This window comes from Thermobia domestica, chromosome 9 (assembly GCF_964235325.1).
Source record: "Thermobia domestica chromosome 9, izTheDome1.hap1.1, whole genome shotgun sequence".
Lineage (NCBI taxonomy): Eukaryota > Metazoa > Arthropoda > Insecta > Zygentoma > Lepismatidae > Thermobia > Thermobia domestica.
Window position 1 is genome coordinate 167,014,843 of NC_137462.1, and position 14,323 is coordinate 167,029,165.

The 14,323-nt window shown below is 35.8% G+C and overlaps 1 protein-coding gene across 2 annotated transcripts in view; it reads left to right on the forward strand.

Moving 5' to 3' along the window:
* Positions 1-12,484, forward strand: part of LOC145695180 (V-type proton ATPase catalytic subunit A) — a 57,555-nt gene extending 45,071 nt beyond the window's left edge. For both annotated transcript variants that reach the window (XM_081772145.1, XM_081772146.1), the window contains exons 11-13: positions 5,427-5,633; positions 6,530-6,719; positions 11,828-12,484. In XM_081772145.1, coding sequence (XP_081628271.1) covers positions 5,427-5,633; positions 6,530-6,719; positions 11,828-11,920 — 490 coding nt within the window. In that variant the 3' untranslated portion in view covers positions 11,921-12,484. The remainder of the gene's footprint in view (positions 1-5,426; positions 5,634-6,529; positions 6,720-11,827) is intronic.
* Positions 12,485-14,323: the final 1,839 nt, after the last annotated feature.

Here is a 14,323-nt window from a genome sequence, read left to right on the forward strand (position 1 = left end):
CAAATGAAATTACTTTTGGTATATAGTTAGGCCTTAATCCAAACTGGGATGTTATCATATTACTTTCATTATAATAATATCTTAAGGGGGTAGTGGGAATTCTAATTTATGCAAAAAAAAAAAAAATTCTCACAAACCGTTAAACTTACGGAGATGAAATTCAGTATATACACTTTTTATTGAAAGTGAACAGAACGTCTCCTAGCATTTTTAAAATTCTTTGAGGGGGGGGAAGGCACTTTCTATATATGCAAAATTGGTAGTGGGTTGGTTTGTAAAAAGAATTTAAAATTATCGATATTAGTTGAGAAACAAATTTACAAACAAATTGAGAAACAAACCTGCGATTTCTACTATAATAATTGCTGAAGCTTATGTTTATTATATGGAGCGCTTAGGGCACAGGGTAATCAAGCAATAAAGTTGTGAGAAAAATTGACATAAAATTTGTAATGTACGCTTAATTACACGGAAATTTTAAGTTTCCGCTGTACGTTGGTCTACTTACATATATTTGGAATTTCATGCTTTTTCCACAAACATATCGATAATTCAAGAAGGAAATAATTATACAATGATAAGTTAATTGAAATACATCGAAATTTCTCTCATGACACACTTTACGATTTTATATCGTAAAGGTCAGAACCACCGTTATTGTAACAGACCGGGGCTTGAGCGAGTGACCGTAAATATTCAAACTACGATTAGTTAGAATATCACAACTTGGTTTTATTACAAGTATAAACTCTTTAGTCAGTAGAGAAGAGATTGTGTATCATGTGTCAGTTGATAACGATATTTTGGTAGGTGGTGGGTTCGAGTTTTATGGTGGGTGCTGGGTCCGAGTGTGATGGTGGGTGGTGGGTCAAAGTGGGCCACGGTGGGTGGTAAGTCAGGTTTTCATTGACCCACGCCATCACTGCCTCAGATAGTTCAGTGCTCGTGGTCCTGTGTTAAATTCCCAGTGGGAGATCCTTTGAAATTGTATATGTCCTCGATGTATCTGTGTTCGTTTCCCTGTCGTTCAAGGTTTACTGGAAGTAACTGTAAAACTAGTATTACTAAGTATAATAAAGAGAAGTTATGGAGATACTTTCGGTGAATCAGAAAAGAAAGCGGTCTGAGGCACTATATGTCTATTTGTTTTTTTAATTTAAATTTGAAGTCTCTCGATTATAGTATTTTATCATGACCGAAATCAGTGTGTTTCGTCGTTATCGTAAACGTATGCAATTTGCTGCACCACGAGTGTTTCTTGACTTACTTAATAGGGCAGTCTTAGCGTAGTGGCGTGAGTATTAGTTTCGTAATTCAGGGGTCCCGGGTTCGATTCTTGATGCGGTAAGATGTTTTTATGAACTATAATATTTATACTTCTGATGTGTAATAAAATGAAAAATACTCAATTTCTTTCAGTCTTACAAGTTAGTGGAGACTGATTTGTTCACAGGGGAAATACTAGCAAACTGACGTTACATGTCTGTCTACAACCTTGATTCATACTTTGTGAAAACGTAACGTGTTTAGCAAACAATTCATTAATAAGACTCCTAAGGGTCATGCTTAGGGCCTAGTATGAGTCATATATGTGTCTAAAACTATATTGTTTCCGAGCAATTATTCCGAACGTCTTCGACTATTACTCCTACGGCTATAAATATTATTTTCGTTCGCCATTTCCACGTTCCATATATCCGTTCAATCAAAATTTGTAAATAGAACTATTATTTTTTTATATTGGTATGTATATTTTGTTAAAATATCAATATAACGCATACATAATCCAAAGTATTTTTTCCAAAGAAAGCATGTTACGTATATCGTGATGAAGACAAATCCTACTTAGTTTCTGTTTAGGCGCCCGAAGTTTCGATATTATTGTTGTCCAGGAGCTGACACCTTCTTTCTCCCCTCTCGTTTCCTTTCGGACACTAATCTCTCGAAAATATTTATTATTCTTTGTTTCTTTTCCTATCAACTTCAGTATACTTATTTACATTGCAATAGGACGTAATATTGAGATCTTAAATTTTCAGTAATAATAATAATAATAATAATAATAATAATAATAATAATAATAATGGTATTAAAATTTTTAAAGTTGTCCTAAAATTAGGCAAAACTTACAGATAAGTCGGAATTTTGGGAGGGTGTCTGGACCTCCAGAACACACCTCTGCAACTACCCAAATATTAAACGAAAGCTTTCCACTCAAGTCTCAGGTAGAAAGTATTCTACTGTACGTTTTGAGAAAAATATCTGTAATAAAAATATCTGAATATCACTGAACAGTAAGGCATATAATAAACTAACTTTTAGGATATGCAGAAGTAATTGTAAAAGCTTTGCTACAAAAATAACTACCAGACCATAATAAATTCAATGAGCTCCGAAATACAAGGTAACAAAATAGCGTATAAGATTGTCTACAAAACAATTGTTACTTAAAGAATGGACATACACTATTCCGAGAATCGAAATAAAACTAGAAATGTTTACGATACTTTTCGTCTTGTCTTGATTTCCATCTTCAAAGCGAGATGGTAATTTGTTAGCCGTGTCCCGTCTCGAATGTAAAATGTTAATTTTCGTCTCAATTTTGGGGGGCACGATGGCTCAGTGGTAGAGCGTTCACCTCCGGTGCTTGGGGTCCCTGGTTCGATCCCAGCTCGCGCCGTGTGGACTTTGTGGTGGACAAACACCGTGCTCGTGGGTTTTCTCGAGGTTCTCCCGTTTCCTCCCACGTTCTTCATTCCACCATTTCATTCATTTCTCATCTTCACAGTCTCCTTTAGCCTAACCGGCATAACCGTGGGACGTAAAACTCAAAGATTTCATTTTTCGTGTCAATTTTGTTTTTGTTTCAGAAACGAGATGAGAAATTCCTCTTTTCGTGAGCAACACTAAACAAAACAGAGATATTCTTGTTGCATTTCTCATTGTAATGTTATGCCCTGAGCGATAATAAACTCCTAACTTTTAATCTTCTATGAGATATTAATAATTATTATTAGTTTATTATTATTATTCCTAAAGATTTGATAGTTCAAGTATTGAAACATCCCGAGTATTCAAATATCTGAAGGTAATAAAACGTGCCATCGCCTATCAATCTCCACCAAAAATTCTGAAGTGAAAAAAAGTACTGGTCGTTCGCGGATCCGATTCGATTCAACTACCTTCAGGTTATTGGTCGAGCGCCTTGACCACTGAATCACGATTACTACGCAGCAATTCATTTTTTCTTTAGTTTGTTTACGAGTATAATACACGCGCCGTATTTGATTCAAAATAAAGGAGTTTTGTGTTTTGTTTTTAAAAAATCTGTAATGTTGATAATTTAGTGAATACAGTGACATAATTCCCTCAGTCCTTAATTACATATTCCTGTGTTTTGCCAGTCAATCTTACTATTAACAAGCTACTGTTTTGAGCGAACAGAAAAGGCTATTTATTTAGGCGAGCCCGAAGAAGTAACGCTTTAGATGAGGGGTACCGTTGTTTCGTAATCCGGCAATCCGTGTTCGATTCTCGCCTTCACCGTTTACACTTTTTAAAATGTTTCATTTACAAGGCTTAGCTCTAGTTGGATGATGCTAAATGAAAGATAATCTCCAGTGGAGAAATTTAGTAATGATGTAATCCTGAAAGTAAAGGAAGAAAAATGAATGGAGAAAACGAGTTAGAGTTAATTCTGTTAAGTTCTATATTTGATATTAACCGTTAATTTCGTGCATTTTTAAATTGTTGTTTGTTGACACTATTCTCCTCTTTTTTCCTTGTGTCTCAATGTGTAAATTTGCACAAATTATTAAACAAATCACGAACCGTCAGTTATATTTGCAACCTAAGGGGAAATACACTTAGTACGGATAAGTTCTCCAACTCGTTTAAGTGTCGAATTTTGCACTTTTAATATTTGCAAATAAATTACTGCATAACAATATTTAGCATTTTCAAAAATCATTTAACGAATAATGAAATCAGACAAGTTCTTTCGAAGTAACATTACGTATCAGAGGCGCCGGAATCTGAGGTCAGGCGCTGTTAAACCCCCAATATTTTCATTAGGGGCTGGGTTCTTACCCTGAATGATCAATCCATACTTTAATTGATTTGCAGGTAGGACTATTGTTAATAGTTTTAAAACTCAGAGCAAGGTTTTGTGTTTACTTTTAAAAAAATAAACTAATACATACCTAGGTATACTGCATAATATGTGTATATTATTTGATACGCGTATATGTATAGTCATTTGAAGTAAGTTAACTTGTTTATATAATCCCTCATTTGAGTTAATTATAAGATTATTTAAGGCTCATCGGCGCCTCTGGTGTCGTATATTTTTTTCTGGTACTGCGAGTACAAGTATGCAAAGACTCCCTTTTGTCATTTCGTCGCCAGCGTCTTTTAACAGGTGGGGGCAACTTCATGCTGCTGTTCTAGCTGCTCTACCAAGCGTATTTAATCTTGGAGCGGGCGTTAGTTGGGTTGCCTAATTCACGGATTTTGTACCTCAAGAATTTGTGGCCCACTGTACATATATCCAGTCGTAGCCACTCAGTTTCAGATTTTCCACTAGCCACAATGGTACAGGCTTTGTATCCAGGCTCGTTTAAAGAGATGGGAGTCGTAATAGTCCATCGGTGAGGTATTCGGGAATCTCATTATAATGAAGGTAAACCAGATGGCCCAGATGTTTTTTTTTTTTTTTTTTTTTTTTTTTTTTTTTTTCTCTCTTCCTCGATCATTTGTTAAAATATTGAAGGAAGAGAACCATAAAAGGAGAGCTATGTCTGAATGAGTCTTCATCTGACAATTGAAAATAACCCTCAGATTTTTGTTGACGTATCTTTAACTTTCCATTGTAACAAACTAGGAACAATAGAGTCTCTTAACCAAAATTTTTCGTATGTTAACTGTACAATTTTTTGTAAGTCCTTAACCCCCACGTTTTCTGTAAATCGCACGCGACCTGTTAGTCATTGAGGTGTACATGCTTGTTCAGTGTGATAACTTACTTACTCGTAACCTGTCGCTCGCTAGATTGTTCACGTAGAACAATGGACAAGTGGTACAACGTTCTGCAGTGTGTTGGGCAAGAGCTTCTAAATACGTTCCTTTGGACGCTTCTCTATCCCAAGTTCACGGTCAATTATGGTGTGAATTGTCTTTAGGATGGTCCGAAACTGTTTTCAATACTTCGGCGTATCTGGATTTTTCCTTGACGAAAGCCTGCATTTACCGGATAGTAGCTGGTGTAACATTCATAGCGGAACGAGGATTGACTTGTTTCTGCCCTTTAGTAATCTCCCTACCCTTTTACCTTTCCTGCTCTTTGTAACACATGTTGTGTTACTCTTCGATACAGTAAATCGAATTGAAAGTGTGATTTATATATTTACTTATTTTTCATCTTACAGCAAATACATGAGGGCGTTGGATGACTTTTATGAGAAGAATTTCCCTGAATTTGTACCTCTACGAACAAAAGTAAAAGAAATTCTGCAAGAGGAAGAAGATTTGTCAGAAATCGTGCAACTGGTCGGAAAGGCATCTTTAGCAGAAACAGACAAGATTACACTCGAAGTTGCCAGGTTAATAAAAGATGATTTTCTGCAACAGAACGGGTTAGTATATAAAGTGGTTTTAAGATTTTTAGTCTTTAAAATTATAATTTGTGGACTTAAAATTTAGTGTTCTATTCAAATATTGCATTTTAAATGTATAACAGAACATATGCACAAACTTAAATTGTTGTAAGAATAGGAAATTTATCTAAAGTAATTTGAAAAAGTGAATTAAAATGTCAATTATTTTTACGTGGGTAATGTAAAATTAAAATATCGTGTGTAACCTATTGCTACCTAAGGATTAAATACTTCATTCTATACATTTGTGCTCTTTTTTTTTAATCAATGTTCCAAAAATGAAAATCAAAGTATATCTTGATTCTCCAGCTCAGTAGCAGTAGAATTGCTATTGTATCTAATGAAATTTTTAATTGGCTATATTCATTATTCTTTAAAGATAATTCGTACCATATGCTATTAAGGTTTCATTGAATACGTGGCTGTGGAGGATATGGTACAACAGGGTGTGTGTCGGTCATGAAAGTCAAGAAAGTCACGAAATTTAGCTTCTTGGGTCACGATTTTTTTTTTTTTTTTTTTTTTTTTTTTTTTATCTGTGCAAATATGTGTAGAAGGGAAAATTTTGTTGTATAAAACGTCAAAATTCACCACCAAAAATGCCTCTGGTCGGCTTTAGATGCTACCAAATCACAAACAAACCACGCTTCTATCGCATGCATGAAAATTCGCACCCAAATTCGCTCTTGAGAATGTTACTAAATTTTATGGTTTGGAAAGAAAGGTCTCAAAATTTCATTTTCGAATTTAGACACCCTGTACAAGGAAATATCTGTTATTTCTCTCATTCTTGCATGTATATTTGCACAGATTCTTTAAATTCTACTTGTTCTCTTCGGTACTGTATTAATTGAATATTATTTTGAATTTTCCAGTTACACACCTTACGATCGGTTCTGTCCCTTCTACAAGACCGTTGGAATGTTGAAAAATATAGTGGCATTCTATGATATGTCTCGTCATGCAGTTGAGTCAACAGCACAAAGTGAAAATAAGATAACATGGGCAATAATAAGAGAAAGCATGGGGAACATCTTGTACCAGCTGTCTTCTATGAAATTTAAGGTGAGTTCATCTTCGAGGTCTCATGAAATAATTCAGTTGAGAATGATGGTGTTTCACTGCTGTACTATATTGATCAGTTGTTGAAATAAAATTTCGGCACAGCTGGTTATGAATACTTATGGCCGGGTAGGTACTGCACTCTTCTTAATTGAAAATGTCGTTAAATCTAATCTTTTACGTTAGTCAACGAGTAATGTGTACAGGAAATAAAAGTGGGAATGTCGGAGTAAACTCCTTAAGTTTGTTCTGAAATACTTTCCTGACTTTTCCTCTTCGAATTTTAAGCTAAAATCAGAAATACAGGGGAAAAAATTCAAAACTTTGAATAGCAAAGAACCGTAAATGGATTCAGTTTCAAAGTATACTATGTACATTTGTCAATCGAGCGATTTTAGTGCAAGACTTTCAAGATAATCTGCAGAATGGTTCAAAAGTCAAGGCAAGCGTGTTAAGAGTAGATACAAAATATGTTCAATACGGTCGTAGTTACCGGGAATGCCCAAGTCACTTCATGTGCCTCACTCTTCAGCTTGCATTTGTGGGTCTTCTGGACAGGAATATGGAAACATACGAATATAGATATGCAAGTAATTAATGTCTCCAAAATTCACGATGTTCATTTCGCGGAAACTAATTCCGTAATTGGGAAACTGGATTTCTAGCAACCGGCGTACGCACGCGACTGCTGTGCGGCGCAAACAATTATTTGCTGTGGGGCGCGTTTCGAATTATCCTTATGAATTTTCATTGTGTCCTAATGTTTTCTTTATATATACATATAATATACAAATTTATAGAGCCGGTTGTGATCGACTGTATTTGGTCGATCTTTGGCTAATCGCCAGATTATGCTAGTTAAATGCTGGTGTGATGATTTTATTTACCTAACTTCCTTCCCCTCCAAATATTACACTTATTTATGGCCTTATTATACATTGTGTGTGAAAAAGAACTCCCTAGTTTCAATGTGTCCTAGAATCTGTACAAAGTGACATACACTATTCTAGTTTATGGTGTTTGATTCATCAACTCTCCAAGTTTGGTTCCCTTGCAGTTGGCAGGTCTGCTTGAGCTTGAGACGGCACCAATGCTGTTTTTTTTCCCTCTTTCCTCAGTTCAGTTCAATTCAGTTCAGTCCAGGCAGGCAGGCGCGCAGTGCAGAGCAACTCAGCAACAATGTGTACTCCGCAACAGAAAGCGCAGTATGTTATTTGGCTTGTGAAAACTGAGTCAGTTATAACAGTGCAACGTAATTTTAGACGTCAGTATGGTGGTGAACCACCTACAGCAAAAACTATCAGTCATTGGCTAAAGTCTTTCAAGGAAACCGGTAGTGTTTTAAAAGCAAAATCACCAGGTAGACCGAGAACTTCTGAAGATGTTGAACAGATCCGTGTTTCTTGTGTTCGGAGCCCGAAGAAGTCATTGGCCAGACATAGTCTACAATTAGGAGTGCCCAAAGGTACTGTGTATGATGATGTGGGTAAGTTGCGCGCCTACAAATTGCAACTGTTACATGAAATTAAACCTACTTCGAAAGGTATGAGTTTGCTGCTGACTTTCTACACAGAATTGATGATATCAATTTTTTTAAAAAGATTCTCTTTTCTGATGAGGCTACATTTCATGTCAGTGGATCAGTTAATCGTTATTTACGGGAAAGAATCGTCGCGGCGGTTGGGACAGTTACACCTGAAATGTTGGTGAATACGTGGCGAGAAGTGAAATATCGTCTCGACGTGTGCAGGGCCACAAATGGATCCCACGTTGAAGTCTACCAACATTAAACAAAACTTGAAGGATTTCTTTCATGATATGTAGTACTCATTGATCTAAGTTTTCATTTCCCAATTAAATTTATACTTAAAACTAGGAAGTTCTTTTTCAAACACACTGTATAACAAATCATATTGTACATTATACAGTGCATTCAGAAATTTTCCCATGGGGAATCTAAATGAAATCTACCAATGATGGTTGCTGACAAAATGTAGTTTTTAATTATTATTATTATTATTATTATTATTATTATTATTATTATTATTTTAACCTAAGTTTGTACCACGAAAGCAGGTATTCATTTATTTTTTAGCTGCGCAGGCTTTGTCGTAGTGGCCATTTTGTATAGGTGCCTGAGCCTATTTTGAACTTTTTATAGGATTCTGGTAAACACTAACATTTTAGGTTTTAAAGATGAGTTTAAACTAAAACCATACGAAAGATAATGGAATTGACAACATTCTATATCCTGTGCACATTGAGACATACTTTATAACCTCGGAAAAAAGAAAAAAGTTCTGAACATTGAGGTTGGAAACCTAGAAATGGCAGTTTTGGAATTTATAGTTCGAACAAAATAAATGACTCACCTTCAATTTTTTTTCTACATAGAGACTAGATAATAGACAACATCCCAAATAAATTTCGGATGTGAGAACCATATATTTGATTTTTTGGAATTTTTTAAACATTGTGAATTTTCGAAAATCATGTATTTTCACCATCAAATATCTCAGTAAGGGAAGAAGTGAAAAATCTCAAATTCGTGCAAAATAGACGATAGTTGTGCAGTAACAAGTGGGTAAAATTGCATCACTGAGACTTGAGTAGTTTCTGACTTAATTTTTTTCTTCACTGCGACTTTATATCAACGCCTCATGACAGTAATGTTAAATGAGTGAAGTGTGCATAATTTATGAATCGTATCTTGCACAAAATACGAAACGCGTCTGTAATTTCTTTTCTGCCTATAGCGCTGCTTTTGAGACAGCAGTGAGATAAACAGTTGACTAATTTGTGAACAGAGTTTAGCACTGATACCGAAAGTACGACCTGTAGGTGGTGAGAGTTTCCGGAGAACCTTAGTGATTGGCATCCACACTTTGCCATTCGTAGATAGTTTAAAAGAGGTTCTTGGGCTATGGGGAAGAAAAAATGAACAAAAAGATCGAAGTTTTCCTGACTGATGTCTGTCTTCAATTCTCCCAATCCACCATTTCTCGGCTTAAATACAGGTTACGGTATCCTTAGGTGCAAAAGCAAACATGCTATGTTCTGGAAGTACTTGAATCAGTAAATTCATCTGATTGTGAGTATTCATAACATCTGATTTGTGTTTGCGTCAGAGGTACAAATCTACGATATGATCTGGTATTGATAATTCTTTTACAAGTAGCAAATCTCGAATTTCTTTCTGTTTGACTACACTTCTGATAAAAAGAAACATAGATAAATTGTGTGCCTGAAATACTGTTAACATAAAACCTGGAAATCTGTTCGTGTTAAAATCGCGAATTTGACATCATTGTAACAATTTATAACTCAAACTACTAAAGTCTCAGTGATGCAACTTTACCCACTTACTACTGCACAACTATAGTCTGTTTTGTGCAAATTTAAGATTTTTCACTCCTGTTCTTCCTGAGATATTTGATGGTGAAAATACCCAACTTTTTGAAAATTCACAATGTTTAAAAATTTTCAAAAAATCAAATACTCGTATGGTTCTCACATGCGAAACTTGTTTGCGACGCTGTCTATTATCTAGTCTCTATGTAGGAAAAAAAATTGAAGGTGAGTCTTGTTTATTTAGTTTCAAACTACATTCCAAAGTAGCCATTTCTAGGCTTCCAACTCCAATGTTCAGAGCTTTGTTTTGCGTTCTAAAGTAAATTTCAGTGTGCACATAACATAGAATGTTGTCCACTATCGTTCATATGGTTTTGGTTTGAACTCATTATCTTTAAAACCTAGAAAGTTACAGCGTGTAGCGGAATCCTGTGAAAAATGCAAAATACGCATACGCGCCTATTCAAAATGACCGCTACAAACTAACCTGCGCGGCTAAAAAATAAATGAATACCAGTTTTCAACTCCCTAAATGTGATACAAACTTAGATTTAAAAAAAAAAAAAAAAAAAAAAAAAGTTAAAAAAATAAATTTTGTCAGCAACCTTTGACCTGGAAACTGGTCGATTTCATTTGGATTGCACATCATTGGATTATAGCGCAGAAACTGACTATATGTGACACACACCATATTGATTGTGCATTATGTCTCTTTAGAGTTGAAGGTTAAAGTTTAGCGTGATTAATGTGTTATAATATATCATACACAATGATAGTGATTTTTTTTTCCATAACAGAATACAATTATTGCAAAGAGTTATTGAACGCACTGTGTAATATACTAGCTGAAATGCACGTTGTTTGTACGGAAGAATAGGTTTACGGCAAATATTTGAATCTCCTTCTCTCTCATGATGTGAATTCACCCTACTTTTGGAATAATTTTGAGACACCTCACCCTAGAAACACTCATTAATCAAATTGATACGGTTAAAAATAGCAAGCTTGAGGTATATATATTATGCTCCAAAAGTCACTTCAAACTGGCCAACTATTTTTCCTACTCCAAAAACTATAAATTCGACACCTAAGCTTAATTATTTTGAACATTTTATTTTTCTTCTCTTCCCACCTCCCTCGCTGGAACATATTTTCATATATATAATATAATCGGCGTTAATCCTATAAATTCTTGAGCCAGCTGGCATGTTCATTTTTGTCTAACTTGGGCTTAAAATGTCATTGGAATTGTCCCAGCAACTTAACAACTACACACAAATCTCGGTAATCTTAAAAATTGTATTTTTTATTCCTTCTCACTCCTATGCCGAGGAAAGCTGAATTTAGAGCTCAACAGTATCCGAAGTGTGACTATTCGTCGCAGCTACTCCGAAAATATGGGACTCGACGCTTAATATCAGTCGTCGAATATTTTAATGTGACCCTCTTCTCCCCAGGAATGCTAATGGGGGCTGGACTTGAACTTAACCGACATCGAGTGTTTCACGGTTCACCTGTGATTCCAAAAACTATGGATTCGACACTAATATCAGTCATTTTCGATCATTTTTGTAAGTCACCCCTCCCACTCCCGCGAGGGGGTCTTACCCCACAGTATTCTTTTCCTGATTGTAAGTAATATGAATACAAAGTTAACTTGAAATTGCCGCATTCGTTAGATCTACCTTAGGACTGTTTTCTGTAATCGATATACAGTAAAATATGTTAATTGAAGCTTAATTCTTCTTTACTTGTTACAGGATCCAGTGAAGGACGGTGAAGCCAAAATTAAGGCTGATTTTGAGCAGCTTAATGAGGAGATTCAGCAGGCATTCCGAAATCTGGAAGATTAAATGTTAAGTGTGGATAAATTGTTTAACACTGTTGGACTATTGTTGATTTCTCAGTAGTTCCATAAATAGGAATCAAGTAGTTCTAGATGTTCTGTCCCAGTGACTTACGAGCATAATGCGTAGCACAAAATACGTAGAAGAAAGTCGGCTACATTCCATTGAGTGTAAGAAGTGCCAGTTCTTGTAAATTGTGCCTATGAACTGTGTACATATGATTTTAAACATTAAGTATCATCATGTAAGGGTCCATTAAATAAGTTTAGTAAAAAGTATCACAGTATTATGTTTCATGTACAAAGGCACATACACTCGCGTACGATTCCCTGCAAGTATTGATTCCATTTGACGTGTGTAAGATATTTCTGTAATAATTCATTGTGGGATATGTGTATAGTTGTAATTATTTAAGGTTGTTGTAACTTAAAATAAATTAGGTTGGGCTTGTATATTGGCTGATCTGGTACAAACAAGAAACATGCAATAGAGCTATTCAAACGTTATTGTTGTAACATTCCTCATCATGGAAGTTGTCTGTTTTGTTGCAAATAAACAAAAATAGAAGTATATGAATATTTATTTTATAAGTGGTGCAGTATTCCGTATCGTAGTTGGTACTATAGGGTAGAAAAGAAATTTCGCTTCTGCCATAGACTATTGGGTAAGTTTGAAGGATTAGTCTTGACGAGTTAAGTCTTAGAAAACAGATTGTAATTGCCAAAGTAAAAGAAAGTCAATAAAGCAGCGAAAAGACAGTTACTAAGTTGTAGTAAAATGGGTGTACTACTTTAAAATTGGGGGAGAGATCAAATGTTACTTTTTACACGCCTATCCCGTCGCCAGAAGTAGAGAAGACACCTGTCGGATGTATGGTGACCACACAGAGATCTAACCGGTGTGGGGCGGTGAGTCGAAGAAAGGACCCCCTTATCCCACTCAGACACGTTGAATCGGCCACCCAGAGGGTAGCATCATATTCATGAAGCACCTGAATATCTTCACCGATCCGGTAAGCGCCGAGATGGTGACATGCTTAAGGGTCTCGGTCGCACGAGAATGGCCAGCGCGCTTGAGGCCACGAAAATATACCTTTCAACGAGATAGTGCACGTTGTCACCCGGGGCCAATGGCCTGAAAGGTCTCTTATGTACTCCCGGACTTCAGGGTTCCGGGAGTATTTGAGACGTTTAAGGTAAGCTGCATCCAGGCCAGTGGCTCCGGAGACAACCAGGACATCAATAGGTGTCGCTTGAGACGAAGTGTAAGTGACAGACAGGCTTTCTTAAACCTCCTGAGGTCTGAATCCGGGGCTCCCTTACCACCGTCCATCCCTTCTCCTTAAGATCCTCGCACAGTACCCGGAGAATTGAAAATGTTTACGTATTATACCCGTTAAAGTATGACTTGTTACAGTACTGTAAAATTAAGTTTAAAAATGGCATTTGATCACTCTTTGCCAGTTCATTTCAATGAATTTAACAACCAGAACATGTGTAGCGCAAAATACGTAAATCACACTATAGAGGTAAGGAGTGCAGATCTGAGAAGTGACAGTGTGGTATCCACGGACTTGAAACACACATGTTATATTTAGAATTTACAAAACTGAATTCAGTCCGTTCATTCTTTAGTGAAAACCATGATTTTACCGAAGTAAAATTAATGATGGTAAAATTTTTCGGTTCGCATTTCAGTACAAATAATTTGAGATAGTTTTTTTTAATTGCTGGATCCCTCTTGGGGTGACGTGAGAGATAAGCAAAAGAGCCAAATCTACTGTGTGGTGGAATAAAATTTTGCTTGCGAACAAGTTCTGGGAGAATTTCCAAGGTAGTGCGGAAAGCATTGCCTTTTTAATTGACTTCATAGCAATGCTGCTCATCTTTCCATAAACCATTGGTGTAATTGTTTATATATATATATATATATATATATATATATATAGATAGATATATAGATAGAAAGAAAGAATATAAAACATAAGTTTCCAAATTGACAGAACGAAATGGCTTATTGTTGTCTATGTATATGAGTGTACTTTGCAAGAGATTGGCCACTCAAGGAGTAGTTTCATTCAACCGAATTCAGGTTTGGACAAACTATATTTGCTTACCTTAGCAAAAGTGTTAGTAATAAAATACATAAACCATTTATTAGACACCCAAAAGAAATCCCCAGATTTCGACCCTACAAAGCGAAATGCAATAAAATAAAGGAAGATTTACTTCAAAAATCAGAAATAGTCTGTCAGCAGTGGTAATGTCTCCGATGTTCGAGCCGACGGATTTTCATGATGGTAGAGCTGTCGAAAGTGTACCAAGTAGTACAGTGTGTGTCATTTCATCAATGATTCTGATAAATGGTTCCCACAGATAGTTGTCTAACGAATGGGACAAATTGTTGCGA